The following is a 15,609-nucleotide window of genomic DNA, read 5'->3' as shown; positions in this document are numbered from 1 at the left end:
ACGCACATTCACGCATTCATGCAGCTTTGACGCCTTTGAGGCTTCAAGGCATCCACGTTTTGATCTAAGTCTTCCTCCCTTTTGAATTATCTTGATGACTGGTTGGTGTTGGCTCACTCAGAGAGTCTGGCTGCCCAATATCGAGATGTCATTCTCAGCCATTTGTACAATCTAGGGCTGTGAGTCAACCTAGACAAGAGCGCCCTGTTGTTTTTAGGTGTGGACCTGGACTCGTTGGCGATGTGGGCATGCCTCTCTCCAGCTCGCATTCAGTCATTGCACCAGTCTCCAGCAATGTTCAGACTGGGACGTGTTCTCCCTGTGAGAACACTTCACAGGGATTGGGGCTTATGATCGCTGCATCCAATGTCATTCCCCTGGGCATGTTGCATGCAAGAACTTTTCAGTGCTGGGTGAAATCAATAAAGGGACTTCAACCACTGAGGCATGCGCTACGTCTCTTCATATTGTTGCGTGGATGTTGCCATGCTCTGTTACCATAGAAATGGACCCACTTTCTGTTGTCTGGCATTCCATTGGGACAGGTGTGTCACCACAAATTGATAACGACAGATACCTCCTCTGTGGGTTGGGGCGCTGTGTACGAAGTTTGTCCAGCTTACAGAGTATGGATGGGCCAGCGGCTAGATTGCCACTTAAACTGTCTGGAGATGTTGGCAGTGCCATTGGCATTGACAGTTTTCCTTCCGGAGATTCGGGACAGTCATGTCCTCTTCTGGTCGGACAACAGGACGGTGATGTCCTACATCAACAGTCAGGGAGGGGTGTGCTCTCGTGCCATGCTGAGGCTGGCACTTTGCATTCATCTTTGGACACAGGACAACGTTCTGTCTCTCCAAGCCGTGCGTGTCCCGGGTCGCATAAATTTGTGGGCAAATCTCCTGTACAGACAGGGTTTGATACCCGGAGAATTGAAATTACATCTTCAGATTGTGGAACAGATCTGGAGGAGGTTTGGTAGAGCTGACGTGGACCTGTTTGCTTCAAGCACGATGTCACACTGTCCCATCTGGTTCTCTGTCTCGCTGCCAGCACCACTCGGCATCGATGTGCTGGCGCATCAGTAGCTGACAGCGCGTCTTTATGCATTCCACCGTTCAGCCTACTGCATGCAGTTCTGCAGAGGGTTCGGGAGGATTCCAGTCAGAATGGACATGTTGTCTCAGGTGTGGAAAAGCATTTCCAGGCACCCTCGGCCAGACTTAAGGAAGTTATGGGTTTGGCCCCTCAATGTGGCACTCTTATGAATGATGGTTTATCCCCTGCTGTGGTTAATACCATTCTAAATGCTAGTATTCCATCAACGAGAAGGCTAAATACATTTAAGTGGCGTATTTTCACCTCCTGGTGTTCAGTGCGAAGTGAAGTTCCAGTTCACTGCCCAATCGGTTCAGTGCTGGAATTTTTATGGGACTGTTTCGGGGCTGGGGTTACCCCGGCAATGCTTAAGTCTACGTTGCCACTATAGTAGCTGAGCATGCACTTGTGAATGGGGTTTCTATTGGTAGACATTCTCTTGTCTCCATTTTATGGGCAGAGTGCGTAGATTTGGACCTTTTCACCCTGTCCATCCCATACCTTTCCATACCATCGCCCTGTCTGCCCTGTCCATCCCATAATGGGATTTATCTATGGTGTTAGAGGCACTCTCGGGTGCTCTATTTGAGCCTTTAGCATCAGTTTCTGATAAGTATTTGAATCTTAAACTGCCCTGCTTTTGGCATTGGCTTAAGAGGGTTGGTGATTTGCATGCCCTGCTGATCAACCCTTTGTGTATGGATTTTACACCAGGGTTATCAATGGTTGTGTTGAGACCTATATCTTTTTTGCTCACAGACTATTCATTTGCTGTCTTTCTCTCCTCCTCCATTTGAGTCAGATGAGAGTGAAAGGTTGCATATGCTGTGCCCTGTTAGGACTCTGTGGGTTCATGTCTACTGTACTAGCCAGTAGCGTAAGTCAGAACAGCTGCCTGTATGCTTTGGTGGCCGCAACAGAGGTGTTTCGGTCTCTAAGCAGAGGCTGTCTCATTGGCTTGTTGATACAAATTCGAGTGCTTATGAGGTGTGTGGTTTGCCTTTGCCTTTGGGTATTCTGGCTCGTTCTTCTTGTATGGTGGCAGGATGGTCCTCTCCACATACTTTTGACAGATGTTATAATCCGGATGAGATTTTGACTCCTGATTCCCAGGTTCTCTCTGTTGGAACAAGATAAAGTCATAGATTTTATATATTTAAGCTTGCTTTTGTGCCTCTGTATGCTTGCCACATAAGCTTAGACTACTGTTTGCATGGCATGATGGTGTTTCATTCCCCATTGTGTCATCACGAGGCATGCAGATCCGACAAAAGGGAATGTCTTGGTTACATATGTAACCTTGGTTGCCTGAGTGGGAACGAGGTGCTGTATAGCTGGCCATACTCTATAGTAGCTGCATAAAATCCATAAGGCCATCTATGGTCTTACCTGTGGAAATGGCCTTATCATTACAAATGCTACTGTGAAACAAGGGTAGAACAAAGATAAACTTTCATATAGGCAAGTAGAATTTAGAATGAAGGGATTAAAACTTCCATGAATTATGGACAAATTATTAACAGATTTTCCTCCTATTCTAACTGTCCATGACATAGATATTCTAAAGGTGACTTACTGGGCCTGGGCCTGTGTCCTGTTAAACTAGTATCATTCTTGTTCAAATAATGTCCAAACAAATGTATGCTGAAACAGTTTCCAGTTACCTTTATCACTTTTTGCAAGGCAGGAGATTTTACCTAGTGAAAATGTTGAGTGACTAGTGACCTTGGAAACTACTAGCCACAGTGGCTGGTGAGCCAAAAAGTTCATTTCAAACCCTGCTTGCAATCATTGAGATTTTCTTCAGGAAATGCAAACCTGGTTTAAAATGTTACTCTTGTACTACTTTTCTACTACTTGTCCTTAATCTTACTCATGATGTATGGATGAATGACTGCCTTTTTAATTATTTTTGAGGAATATGCAATGTTTCTTCTCTAGGAATTAAAAATGGCCTCAGTGCCACTGTCTCATCTAGGAGCGATGACGGAGATGGCTGCTACATCCAATTGTCCAAGCAGCCCAACTCCATGGAGATGTCAGCCCTCACGCCAATTGGCTCCGCAAAGGTGGACCGACCCCGCAGCAACACTTCAGAGGCCAAACTAATGGCCAAGAAGCGTGTAATCCGTATGCTCATTGTCATTGTAGCCATGTTCTTCATCTGCTGGATGCCCCTATACTCTGTTAACACCTGGAAAGCTTTCGACCTTCCATCAGCCCACAGAGCTCTCTCAGGGGCCCCTATCTCTTTCATCCACCTGTTGTCCTACACTTCTGCCTGCATCAACCCTATAATCTACTGCTTTATGAATAAGCGCTTTCGCAAAGTGCTTCTCACAACCTTTTCATGCTGCTGCTGGTCCTGCCGCAGGAGGGTCTTCAGAGAGGGTGATGATGAGGTCACTGCTACTGGTGCGTCCATGTCCAAGTTCAACTATACCACTGTAAGCACCATGGGGACTTGCTGATTCTCAGAGCAAAGGCCCCTTTGGGACCCTCGCTGAAATAGGCAAAGAAGAATTTATGTTGTTGTTGACAAATGGTTTGGACTGATAGATAACGCTCAGCATTGAACAGTATCCCATAAAATGATGAAGGTTTGACTTTTGTCGACAGGCTTTTAAGTGAGTCGCTGTATTTAAATGAAAACAGTTACTATAGGCTGAAACAGACTTGATGGCTCATGTAGTTAAATATTCACCAGAGACTTGTATAAGACAGCATCCCACAAGCTGAGTTAAAACTACTAAATTTTGAGGGGATGCCATATCTTCAGGCTGTTTTTGCTAAAATCTCACTCTCTTCTGTGCAGGTCTGTCATACTTACCTTTTAAGGGTGACAGACCATGTAACATTTTTTTTATTCTATTTCACATATTGCAACATGTAATTTTGATTCCATTTCACATATTGCAACATCTAATTTGGCAGCAAATCAGTGTGGAGCACATCGAAATAAGAAGAGGATTACCACGTGAACATAAACAATTGAATTAGACAGAGTTAAGTTTCATTGTCATTTGTCAAGTGTAGCTGAACCCCAGAAAAACACTCTGTTACACATTCACAATGGATAAAAATCAGTTTTTGCTATGTGCTCTGCATTTGCTGAATCCATGCCAGACAATGGCATGTCAGTTCTTCGGTGTGGGAAGAGGCTCGTTGGTCACTGCCAAGACCACAAGAGTCCATTAGTTGAAGTTGAGTCGCTGGGGCTGTTAACATCCACTGACTCCATCTGAATCTCCAAAAAATACAGTATGTAAATAAAGCTAAAGACTGAAAATCGAGCAGTGGGACACCAGTCTTATGATGTTGAGTAATCCTGCTTAGTATATCCAGTATTTTTTTTAAATGTTTTCTGTGTGTTTGTAACATCAGGAGAGATATTGTGAAGGTTTTCTAATATGAAGACTTAAAGAAAAATGTTTAGTTGTCTATCTAGAACCCTAGAACATGTTGTAGTGTAGCTACGAATATAATTCCAAAGACTGAGTCAACATCACAGTTAAAGGCTCATTATAATAATCATAATTATTACATAGTATTAAAATAAGTAGACCACATCTGATGGTTAAAGTCTACATGAAATCAGATTAGACCCTATTTAGTTTAGTAATGCACGTTCTTAGTGTTAATATGCACTAGAAAGTTTATCAGTGACTTTTGTATTTTTTCATCTGATGTCACAAATCCCTCGATTCAACCTGTCCTCTGCAACCACCTGACTCCATTCTAATATGTAACATCCACTTTTCAAAACCTATACAGTTCGCAATGTATAAATGTCCCACCATACTTTTTTTTTGTTTTTCTCGTTGAATGCCCTGTTTTACTCTAAATCTGATTACATCAGAATTGGGAAATTAAATGGGTTGCAAATGCTGTTTCATTTTGACTTTAATGATGATTGAAATGTTGTGTAGGTCTGTTGCAATATAGGACAGTGATTTAGCCAATGACCTCATACTCATTTATGTAGCTGAAGAGTTTTTCTTGTTTGTTTTAAGTTGTCCATCATGCCCCTCACAGTCTGTGGCTCATCCTCTTGAGTGGTGGCAAATCAGAGCAATGGTTGGATGAAAACACTGATAGGGATGAACTCATGCCAATCTGTCATAATCTCACAGGTTGATTTATGTTTGCCGTCACAGTACAGTACATGCCCTTGTCAATTTCATAACTATAAGCTTATTTAGTTGCTCCCAGATGGTCCTCATCAAAAAACGCTCAAAAACTTTAAAACGTGATGTCCTATGGAGGGTTTTTTTCTCCTTAAGAAAAGAGAATAGATTTTTTAGAGGCAAAGAGAGGCGAGATTAAATGTAAAATATTACTCTACATTCAACAGGTCCCCGAGCTGTCATTTCCCCTTCATTCATTCACATGGAACTCCATTAATTTAGATGACTCATGTTACCTCAAGAGTTTTTAATGCTCACATCTAAACATATAATAATTACTAGGGATGTCAATTTAAAGTGTTCATTTAGTACAATTAATTAAAACAAAAATAGCATCTGCTGACAGGTACGTAAATTACATTAAAAATAAATTTTCCTACCATCAGAGCAATTCACAATTCGCTCAATTGCAAAATAAATTGCTGTGGACTGTAAACAATGTTATAATTTAATAAATGCACAGTTATAATTTTTATGGATATGGAAACAAACAATATTAACGTCTAAAGCCACATTTTGTAATGTCTTTTAATTACTTCATTTGGGGGCTTAATTTTGGGGGCTTTTCTCAGCAAATATAGATATGCGATTATTTGCTGTTAATTTGATTAATTGTTCAACATATTACGCATATAGTTAATTATTTAAATGTTTTAATTACTTGACAGCCCTAATAATTATTACATTACAACATGCTTCAATTGGTCAGATAGGACTTAATACAGTGTCATACAGTCTAAATGGTTCAATTCCCATTGGTCCTTTGCACATTACATATATTTTTCATAATTTATGCTCACTTTATCAGTAATTATGTACAAAAAGAGTTCTTTACAACACAGGTACAGTCAAGACTAACCAAGCAATAACCAGCACAAATCCTCCCTAAAGTATTCCTATTGCTTTCCTGATCATTTCACCACCTTCTCCTCTTCTCTTCTCTTCTCTTCTCTTCTCTTCTCTTCTCTTCTCTTCTCTTCTCTTCTCTCTCTTCTCTTCTCTGTCTGTTTACTTCCTACTTTCTTCTGTCCTTCTATTGGCTAAACACGGCTTTCTAATCAATGTGCATCTGCTCACTGATCTTGCTTTCCAGTGAACAATGACAGTATCTTATTCGCACTCATCCCCAGGCCCTCCTCAAGAGGCTCAGCCCTGATTACCCACCATCAAACAGCATGCCTTAGAAACAGCCAGTTCCCCCATTAAATGCATGGAGCTTGGTCATCCAACCTTTCTCGTACCAGCTAGGGTTTTAATGGCATCTTTCCCCTGTGATGCGTATTTCTTGCATTCGGGATCTGTTCTAAAGTTAACATGCAAAGATTACTTTTATTGGATCACACCAGCACTGCCATTAGATTCAGCTGCCCAATAATTCAGGGTTTAAGATCGAAAAGGGTGACGGCGATCATAGACTAATCAAGCTTAACATTTGAGCTGTTCCTGATTGTGTGGTTTAAGAAAGGGTCAAAAAACCTTAGTGCAGTATCATTCAGTCTTAAAATTGCAATGTATCAACCAATCTTGAAAAAAGGTTCGAAGCAATGGTTGTTGTTTCACAGATGTTTCAGTTTTATTTCAATTAGATGAGAATTTATGTCAGCAGATGCGTTTAGGTCTGACATTTCCAAACACATGATTATTCCTTTTTATTGAGGGACCAATGAAACCAATATAGTCAGTGGTAGAAATCCTGTTGTAAACAGGACTGACGACTGACTGCCTCGGGTTTGGATCCTTTGAGAAAACATTTGTTTCCTGAGAAAAACAACTGGCATATTAAGTAATGAACAGCACATTTTCCTATAAAGTTTCAGCATTAGAGCCCAAAAGCAGGAGAGAAACCCATAAGTGGTGAATTTGAGATTGAGTGCTTATTGAATATTAAAATATACTGTAGTACTGTCTGATGTAGGAATCACAGATGTCAAATGTGTAGGAATATATGGATTGGATCCTGTTTGTCTATTCAGTAGAGATCTATAATACCTGGAGACAGCTTTTCATTAGCAATACCATTCATCGCAAAGGCAGTTGTTTGGCTGGTACATGTCTCTAAAGGCAACAGACAGGGAAATTTGTATATATATATATATATATATATTAGCCAGAATGGTGTAGTTACAGCATCTACCAGCTGGGGCCAACTGGCCTGTGCTAGTGGCCAACAGAGGTGGGTAGAGTAGCCAAAAACTGTACTCAAGTAAAAGTAGAATTACTTTAAAAAATAAATACTCAAGTAGAAGTAAAAGTACTAGCATAAATAATTACTTGAGTAAGAGTAAGAAAGTATCCAATTAAAAGAGTACTCAAGTAGTGAGTAACTTGTTACTTTCACAAATTATATAATGGATGTTAACTCCCATATATTCCATTACATAATACACATTTAACATGTATTACAGAATTATTATTATTATAAATAGGAATTCTGTCATCATTCACCATCATGTTGTTCCAAACCCGTATGACTTTCTTTCTTCCATGCAACACAATAAGGAGATTTTAGACAGAATGTTTGCCGTGGTCACCATTTACTTTCAGTGAATGTGTTTTTTCTCCATATTTTGAAAGTGAATAGAGACTGTCAGTCCCTAACATTCTGTCTAACATATTTTGTGTTCCACATAATACAAAGGGGCACACAGATTTGGAACAACATGAGGGTAGGAAAATGATGACAGAATATAAAATTATGGCTGAGCTATCACTTTAAAGGGATAGTTCACACAAAAATGAGAATTCTCTCATCAACTACTCACCCTCATGCCATCCCAGATACAGTTGTGCTCAAAAGTTTGCATACCCTTGGAGAATTGGTAATATATGTACCATTTTTAAAGAAAACATGAGTGAGCAGGCAAAACACATTTCTTTTATTTCTTATGGGATTCATATTCAACTGTAGGTTATAACAGAATGGCACAATCATAAAACAAAACATGGCAACAAAGAAAAAAATGAAATGACCCCTGTTCAAAAGTCTGCATACCCTTAGTTCTTAATACTGTGTATTGCCCCCTTTAGCATCAATGACAGCGTGCAGTCTTTTGTAGTAGTTGTCTATGAGGCACCAAATTCTTGCAGGTGGTATAGCTGCCCATTCATCTTGGCAAAATGCCTCCAGGTCATGCAAAGTCTTTGGTCGTCTTGCATGAACCACACGTTTGAGATCTCCCCAGAGTGGCTCGATGATATTAAGGTCAGGAGACCGTGATGGCCACTCCAGAACCTTCACCTTTTTCTGCTGTAACCACTGGAGGGTCAACTTGGCCTTGTGCTTAGGGTCATTGTCGTGCTGGAAAGTCCAAGAGCGTCCCATGCAAAGCTTTCTTGCAGAAGAATGCAAATTGTCTGCCAGTATTTTCTGATAACATGCTGCATTCATCTTGCCATCAATTTTCACAAGATTCCCCATGCCTTTAGAGCTCACACACCCCCAAAACATCAGTGAGCCACCACCATGCTTCACAGTGGGGATGGTATTCTTTTCACTATAGGCCTTGTTGACCCCTCTTCAAACATAGCGCTTATGGTTGTGACCACAAAGCTCTATTTTGGTCTCGTCACTCCAAATTACAGTGTGCCAGAAGCTGTGAGTTGTGTCAAGGTGTTGTCGAGTATATTGTAACTGGGCTTTTTTGTGGCATTGGCGCAGTAAAGGCTTCTTTCTGGCAACTCGACCATGCAGCTCATTTGTGTTCAAGTATCGTCGTATTGTGCTCCTTGAAACAACCACACTGTCTTTTTCCAGAGCAGCCTGTATTTCTCCTGAGGTTACCTGTGGGTTTTTCTTTGTATCCTGAACAATTCTTCTGGCAGTTGTGGCTGAAATCTTTCTTGGTCTACCTGACCTTGGCTTGGTATCAAGAGATCTCTGAATTTTCCACTTCTTAATAAGTGATTGAACAGTACTGACTGGCATTTTCAAGGCTTTGGATATCTTTTTATATCCTTTTCCATCTTTATAAAGTTCCATTACCTTGTTACGCAGGTCTTTTGACAGTTCTTTTCTGCTCCCTATGGCTCAGTATCTAGCCTGCTCAGTGCATCCAAGTGAGAGCTAACAAATTCATTGACTCTTTATACACAGACGCTAATTGCAATTTAAAAAGCCACAGGTGTGGGAAATTAACCTTTAATTGCCATTTAAACCTGTGTGTGTCACCTTGTGTGTCTGTAACAAGGCCAAACATTCAAGGGTGTGTAAACTTTTGATCAGGGCCATTTGGGTGATTTCTGTTAGCATTATGCTTTAAAAAGGAGCCAAACAACTATGTGATACTAAATGGCTACATATGATCACTATCCTTAAATAAAAGATAGTTTTTTGCATGATCAGTCATATTTTCAAAATCAATGCCAAAATGTCACAATTTCTGCCAGGGTATGCAAACTTTTGTGCACAATTGTATGTATGACTTCCTTTCTTCTGCAGAATACCAATTAAGATTTTTAGAAGAATATTTTAGCTCTGTAGAACAAATTTTGATGCTCCAAAAAGCACGTAAAGGCAGCATAAAAGTAATCCATAACACCCCAGTAGTTCTATCCATATCTTCAGAAGTGATATGATAGGTGTGGGTGAGAAACAGATCAATATTTGTCATTTTTTTGTGAATCACACACAAGAAGAAGAATGTGAAAGTGATCTGTTTATCTGTTTCTCATCCACACATTCTCATATCACATCACTTCTGAAGATACTGATTTAATCACTGGAGTCTTATGGATTAATTTTATGCTGACTTATGTGATTTTGTTTAGCTTTAAAATGTTGCTACCCATTCACTTGCATTGTATGGACCTACAGAGTTGAGTCAGAGTCTTAATTTGAATTCAGCAGATTAAAGAAAGTCATACACATCTGGGGTGGCATGAGGGTGAGTAAATAATGAGAATTTTAATTTTTGGGTGAACTATCCCTTTAAGGGATCTTGTCAGATCTGGATGAATTTGTCAATAAGAAGAGAGGTTTGGAAACACTTCTAGTAATTATTTCGGTGAAAACGTGAAAATATCCCACAAGGACATTATATATAATGCTGAAATATAAACCAAAGCAAGATCATGCTTTATTAATGCCTACTTTCACTATTTCATAGCTTTTAAAGTCCTGCGTGGATTCTTATTTCAGTGTAGTTACAGTTTTCAGTGTCAAAAGAATTTAGATCATTAGTTCTGTATAGTAGTACTACCGCTCTCTAAATGCAGAGTACGCAGCCTAGTGCGTAGGGCATCAACCCCAGTCGTGGAACACTCACTGTGTCTGAAACCACCCCATACACTATATAGTGCACTATTTCGAGTGTCCGCCATTTTGTAGGAGTGTCTGAATTCTGAGTGAGCCACTTGTTCCCTACTTTTGTTCACTCATTCTTACCCACAATGCACCCACAATATTTGATGTACACTCGACAATGGTTAATTACCCACAATCCACCACGGGGAAGACATACCAGCTGGGAGTTTACTGCTTCCTTTACTACTGCAATATTTTATTTCATGCTGAATGTATTAAATTACTTTTTGACAAATCATTTCTTGATTAAAATAAAATAACATATAGAGAGGCAAAACATACAGATACATTTTAAAATGTACTCTCTAGTTGATAAAATGTGTTTACTCTTTATGTTAACATACATTATATATTAAAAAAATGACAAACAGAATGAAGATTTATTGTATTAATATATTATTTAATAAGAATAACAAGTAAGGCCCAAGTATTTTAAAAGTTCATATGTGACGTTTCTGCCCCAGAGCTCCGACACTCAGTGTATATGTCAGCGTCCGAATTCACTCACTCATTTCGTTGACTCACTGCTGAGATATAGTGCACTAACTGCCATTCACTATATAGGAAATAGTGAATGAGTGAACGAGTGAGCGATTTCGGACACAGCCACTCTCTTCGCCATACGATTGCCTCATGCCCCTCGCTGTGCATGCGCAGAAATGCTGTCTGTTCACGCTCCAGTTGTAAATTGCACGAACGACAGAGCAAAAGGTATTTACACTTAACTTGGATGTTTACATGGATTTATACAGTTAATCCGCCCGAAGTAGCTGCAATAGTTTCCAGTAAATGCGAAAATACTGCTCATGACACGCGGGACGTGGAACAAAGCACACTGATATATTGCTGCACTGATTTAAAAATGTACACTTAAAAACTGATGTCATAAGAGCCCAGTTACAGAATCACTCTGAAAATGACCATCACATTCACACAGAAAAGCCCATGTTAGCATTAGAGCCAAAAATTACTTATTACTTAAATTGAAGCTGAGATTTTAATCTTGAAATATCAGCTTGTCTTGATGTCAAATGAAGGTATTGAATGATGAAACTATTCTTTTATCACTGTGCGGAGTGATGAAAGTTTCACTTTGAAGAGTTTGATGCTGCAGCAGTGATGACTCAGCTTGAGTGACAGTCTGTGTCAGCAGCGCATGCGGCTGTGTGAACTTCCGCTCTCGTAAAAGTCCCATTCAATAATCTCTCAATAAATTACACATTAACTAAAATTAAACCCAGTAATGTAATGACAGGAACACCGCCCATTGTAAAGAAGTAAAAGTAAAAAAAATTAATTAGAAATTTACTTGAGTGAGAGTAAAAAGTACCCACTTTTAAACCTACTCTACTCTTTTTTTTTTTTTTTCGGAGTAAATATAGCGCATTACTACCCACATCTGGCGGCCAAGTGTTTAATAGGTCACTTTGGGGCTTTGGAAAAACAGTTTAGTTGTGGAAATGCTCTAACATGCTTCACCTTGCCTGCTCTGGACTGGACTGTGCAGAGAACAAACTTGAAGAAAAATAAATAAATAAATGAAATGGAAAAAACTTTCAGCCTTGTCAGTCAAGATGAGAGCAACAAGAACATTGAAGGTAATTTTAAAACCTGTTTAGATAGTATTGCAAAAAAATTATCTCCTTTATAGGCAGTCTTGAAAAGTCATCTTTGTCTTGTTTAAATTCACATGATATGCAAAACTACATATTTAGACTGTTTTCCAGAAAAAGTATCTTGAATACACAGTAAGTGTATTGTAAGTATGAACAAATGAAAAAAACTGCCACTGCCACAAGGTAAAATACACTTACAGTATTTAAAATACATTCTCTGAAATCACTTTATAAAATCATATGCAGTTTTGCTTATATGGTAAACATATCTTTTAATTACTTTTTAAAGTCTTTTTAACTTTATTATATAGGGCAGTAGAACTGTCAGGGACACTTCCATCTGTGCTATGGTTCTGGCAATTTATCTTGTTCTAAAATTGTTTGGATATTTTACTGGACAACAAGACGATAAAAAACACGATATAAACTACTGGTCAAATGTTTTGAAACACTTGACTGAAATGTTTCTCATGATCTTAAAAATGTTTTGATCTGAAGGCATATGCTTAAATGTTTGAAATTAGTTTTGTAGACAAAAATAGAATTGTGCCACCATATTAATTTATTTCATTATAAAACTAAAATGTTATATATATATATATATATATATATATATATATATATATATATATATATATATATATATATATATATATATATATATATATATATATATATATATAAAGTTTTTGAAATTGATGACTTGGACCAAATAAAAAAGAAGAGCAGCCAATAAGTGCCCAACATAGATGGGAACTCCTTCAATACTGTTTAAAAAGCATCCCAGGGTGATACCTCAAGAAGTTGGTTGAGAAAATGTCAAGAGTACATGTCTGCAAATTCTAGGCAAGAACTTTGAAGATGCTAAAATATAATACAGTTTTGATTTATTTATGTTATTCCATAGTTTTGATGACTTTACTATTATTCCAAAATGTAAAAAAAAAAAAATAATAATAATAATAAAAAAATATATATATATAATTTTATACAGTGATTTGGGCTTAGGCAGCATCTGCTAAGCAGTGATTTAATTCAGAAAGTCATCATATCTATTATCTACCCATGCAAACTGAAGACAGATTGTGTTTTCTAAAACAAAAAGCAAACCCATGCTCATCCCTTCAAAGAATTTAAGATTGAATTAAAGTGATGTACTCCAGGGGCGTAGATTCCTCTCAATAATTATACAATTATCAATGTGTATTATCAGGTGTCTTTTTTTTTTTTTTTTTGGTATAAAATAGATTAAAGAGCTTATATGAGTTTAATCTTTTTTAATCCGTTTAGTTTTTGTTATTAAAAATCAGAGAGACTATGGTATTTTACATATGAATGACTGTTAATTAATTTGTGCAGAGCAAGGACACTGGTGAGAGATCCGTCACTGCAAAGATTTCATAATGAAGAATCGTATCTACCTTTGTAATAATTTCATCTTCAAGATATCTATTCTTATTAAAAACAAACAAACAAACAAACAAACAATTAATTGTACTGTGAAGCCAGCGGCTTCAAGGAAATAACATATTGTCATACTTTTAAAATTAGTTCATAAGTATTTTAAAGATAATTTTAAGTAGAATTATGCTAAATTTAAACAGAATAACTGAATTACAGCATAAGCCCAATTATAAAATCCCAAATTAAAAGTTACGTGATAGCTGTGTAAACCTCACTCCCTGGCCTCAAGAGGCACACTAGCGACTGACGCTAGAGGCTGCAGCCTTTATCCTCTTGTTAGCGTGCCTGCCTCACATGCTGGCTGATGCTGGTTTAAATCCCGCTCGAAGTGGGCCGAGCAGGACCGGTTACATTTACATACATTATAATACATGTATGTATGAACTTTTTAATTAACTTTTAAATCAATATTTTAACATAACCATTAAATGATAAATATTATATGAAAGTATTAGAGAAAGTGTGTAGTTTAGGTGCTTTGGTTGGTCTTTATTTCTTTTAAGCTTTTCACCATTTTCTACCACTATTCACCAATTCATTACATTTTCTGCTTTTGCTAGTTCATTTTAAATGGTCCTCTTGTGTGACAAATTAACTCTAAAAATTACAAATATTCTAGTCTCTCAATTTAGAATTGGCTAAATGTTTATACATTATATAAATCGTATACATAATACAGTATATATGATTTTAGATTGAGTATAGCATGTCACACTATAGGACATATCAACTTCCCATGTACTGTTGTGGTAAAATATGTTCTTTAAAGGTCTTGTGTAGCAGATAAGCAGTGTTTTTCATGATTGCTGGGAGCTTCCACCACCTCCAGAGGTTTAGATCTGAGCACCAGGACTGAGCCAGCCTTCTAGTTGGAATTTTTCCCTCAGCAATTGTGGTGACATCTTCCATGCAGTAAATCATTAAAGAATGGATGCTGCTACCAACTCGTACCAAAGTCAGCAATGCCACACACATGTAATGAACCTTGGCATCTCCAGAAAATGTAGTTGGCTCTGGCCTTTTTGTGTTGAGTATATATTCGGGGATTAGGAGACTGTAAAAGTCCACAACCACCACCTTAGTGTTGCAACAGATGAGCTGCTGTTGACAAAGCAACTTGGACAACTTTTTGAAGCCCCCATCTAGATGGTAAAATAAATAAATAAATAAATCTTGTACAAAATTAGAGCTCATGCTATCTTGTCATTGCTATTTGACATGCTGCAATTTTAGCCTGAAAAATTGTCAATTTTGACTTTATTTCTCTGATAATTTTGACTTTGTATATCAAAATTATGTCTGGAAAACTTGCCATTATTCCAACTTTATAGTTTTGCAAATGCAACTTGACCAATGGCTGATAAAAATTATGAATGTAAGTCTTCATCTTACAGCAGTATGTTAATTAGAAGATGTAATAGGGATACAAGAAATTGCATGGCAAATATAAGAAATGAAGTTGCAATTGTGAGAAGGTCATAATTACTATAAATAACACACCACATATTTAATACAATGCAATTGTGATAACGGCAACACCCTGTGCCAACAGTGATTCTATCGGTATCAATTTTACAACTGCATTGCCTTGTTTTTGGGTGTCAGGCCACTGTGTCTCAGCTCAGCCTGGGCCATAATCCATCCTTAGCTGTTGGCTAGTCATATAAAATTTTACAGCCGATATGCAGTATATCATATATACATTGTAATTTATTCTCCTGTCATTTATACAATTAGAGTTCTTTACCTAGAGGCTATTGCTGAAATACAAAGGCTTAGTGTTTTCTGAGGAAGAGAGTGAGAAAGAAAGAAAGAAAGAAAGAAAGAAAGAAACCAAACAAATATAAATGTGTCCCCCCCTCCTCCCCCATCTAACAGTGATTTATGCTGGGGATATCCTTGAAAATTATTTTAGGGTATACGACAAAGAATATTAAATTGT

General features: G+C 37.9%; 1 protein-coding gene across 1 annotated transcript in view; it reads left to right on the top strand.

The window, feature by feature from the left end:
- The window catches only part of LOC127448595 (cholecystokinin receptor), a 37,786-nt gene extending 32,899 nt beyond the window's left edge, over positions 1–4,887 (top strand). The window contains exon 5 of the mRNA XM_051711260.1: positions 3,040–4,887. Coding sequence (XP_051567220.1) covers positions 3,040–3,569 — 530 coding nt within the window. The 3' untranslated portion in view covers positions 3,570–4,887. The remainder of the gene's footprint in view (positions 1–3,039) is intronic.
- The last annotated feature ends 10,722 nt before the right edge of the window (positions 4,888–15,609 follow it).

The sequence above is a fragment of the Myxocyprinus asiaticus genome, chromosome 11 (assembly GCF_019703515.2).
Source record: "Myxocyprinus asiaticus isolate MX2 ecotype Aquarium Trade chromosome 11, UBuf_Myxa_2, whole genome shotgun sequence".
In the NCBI taxonomy this organism is placed as follows: domain Eukaryota; kingdom Metazoa; phylum Chordata; class Actinopteri; order Cypriniformes; family Catostomidae; genus Myxocyprinus; species Myxocyprinus asiaticus.
Note: the sequence above shows the minus strand (reverse complement) of the source record. Positions and strands in the feature narration are given on the sequence as shown.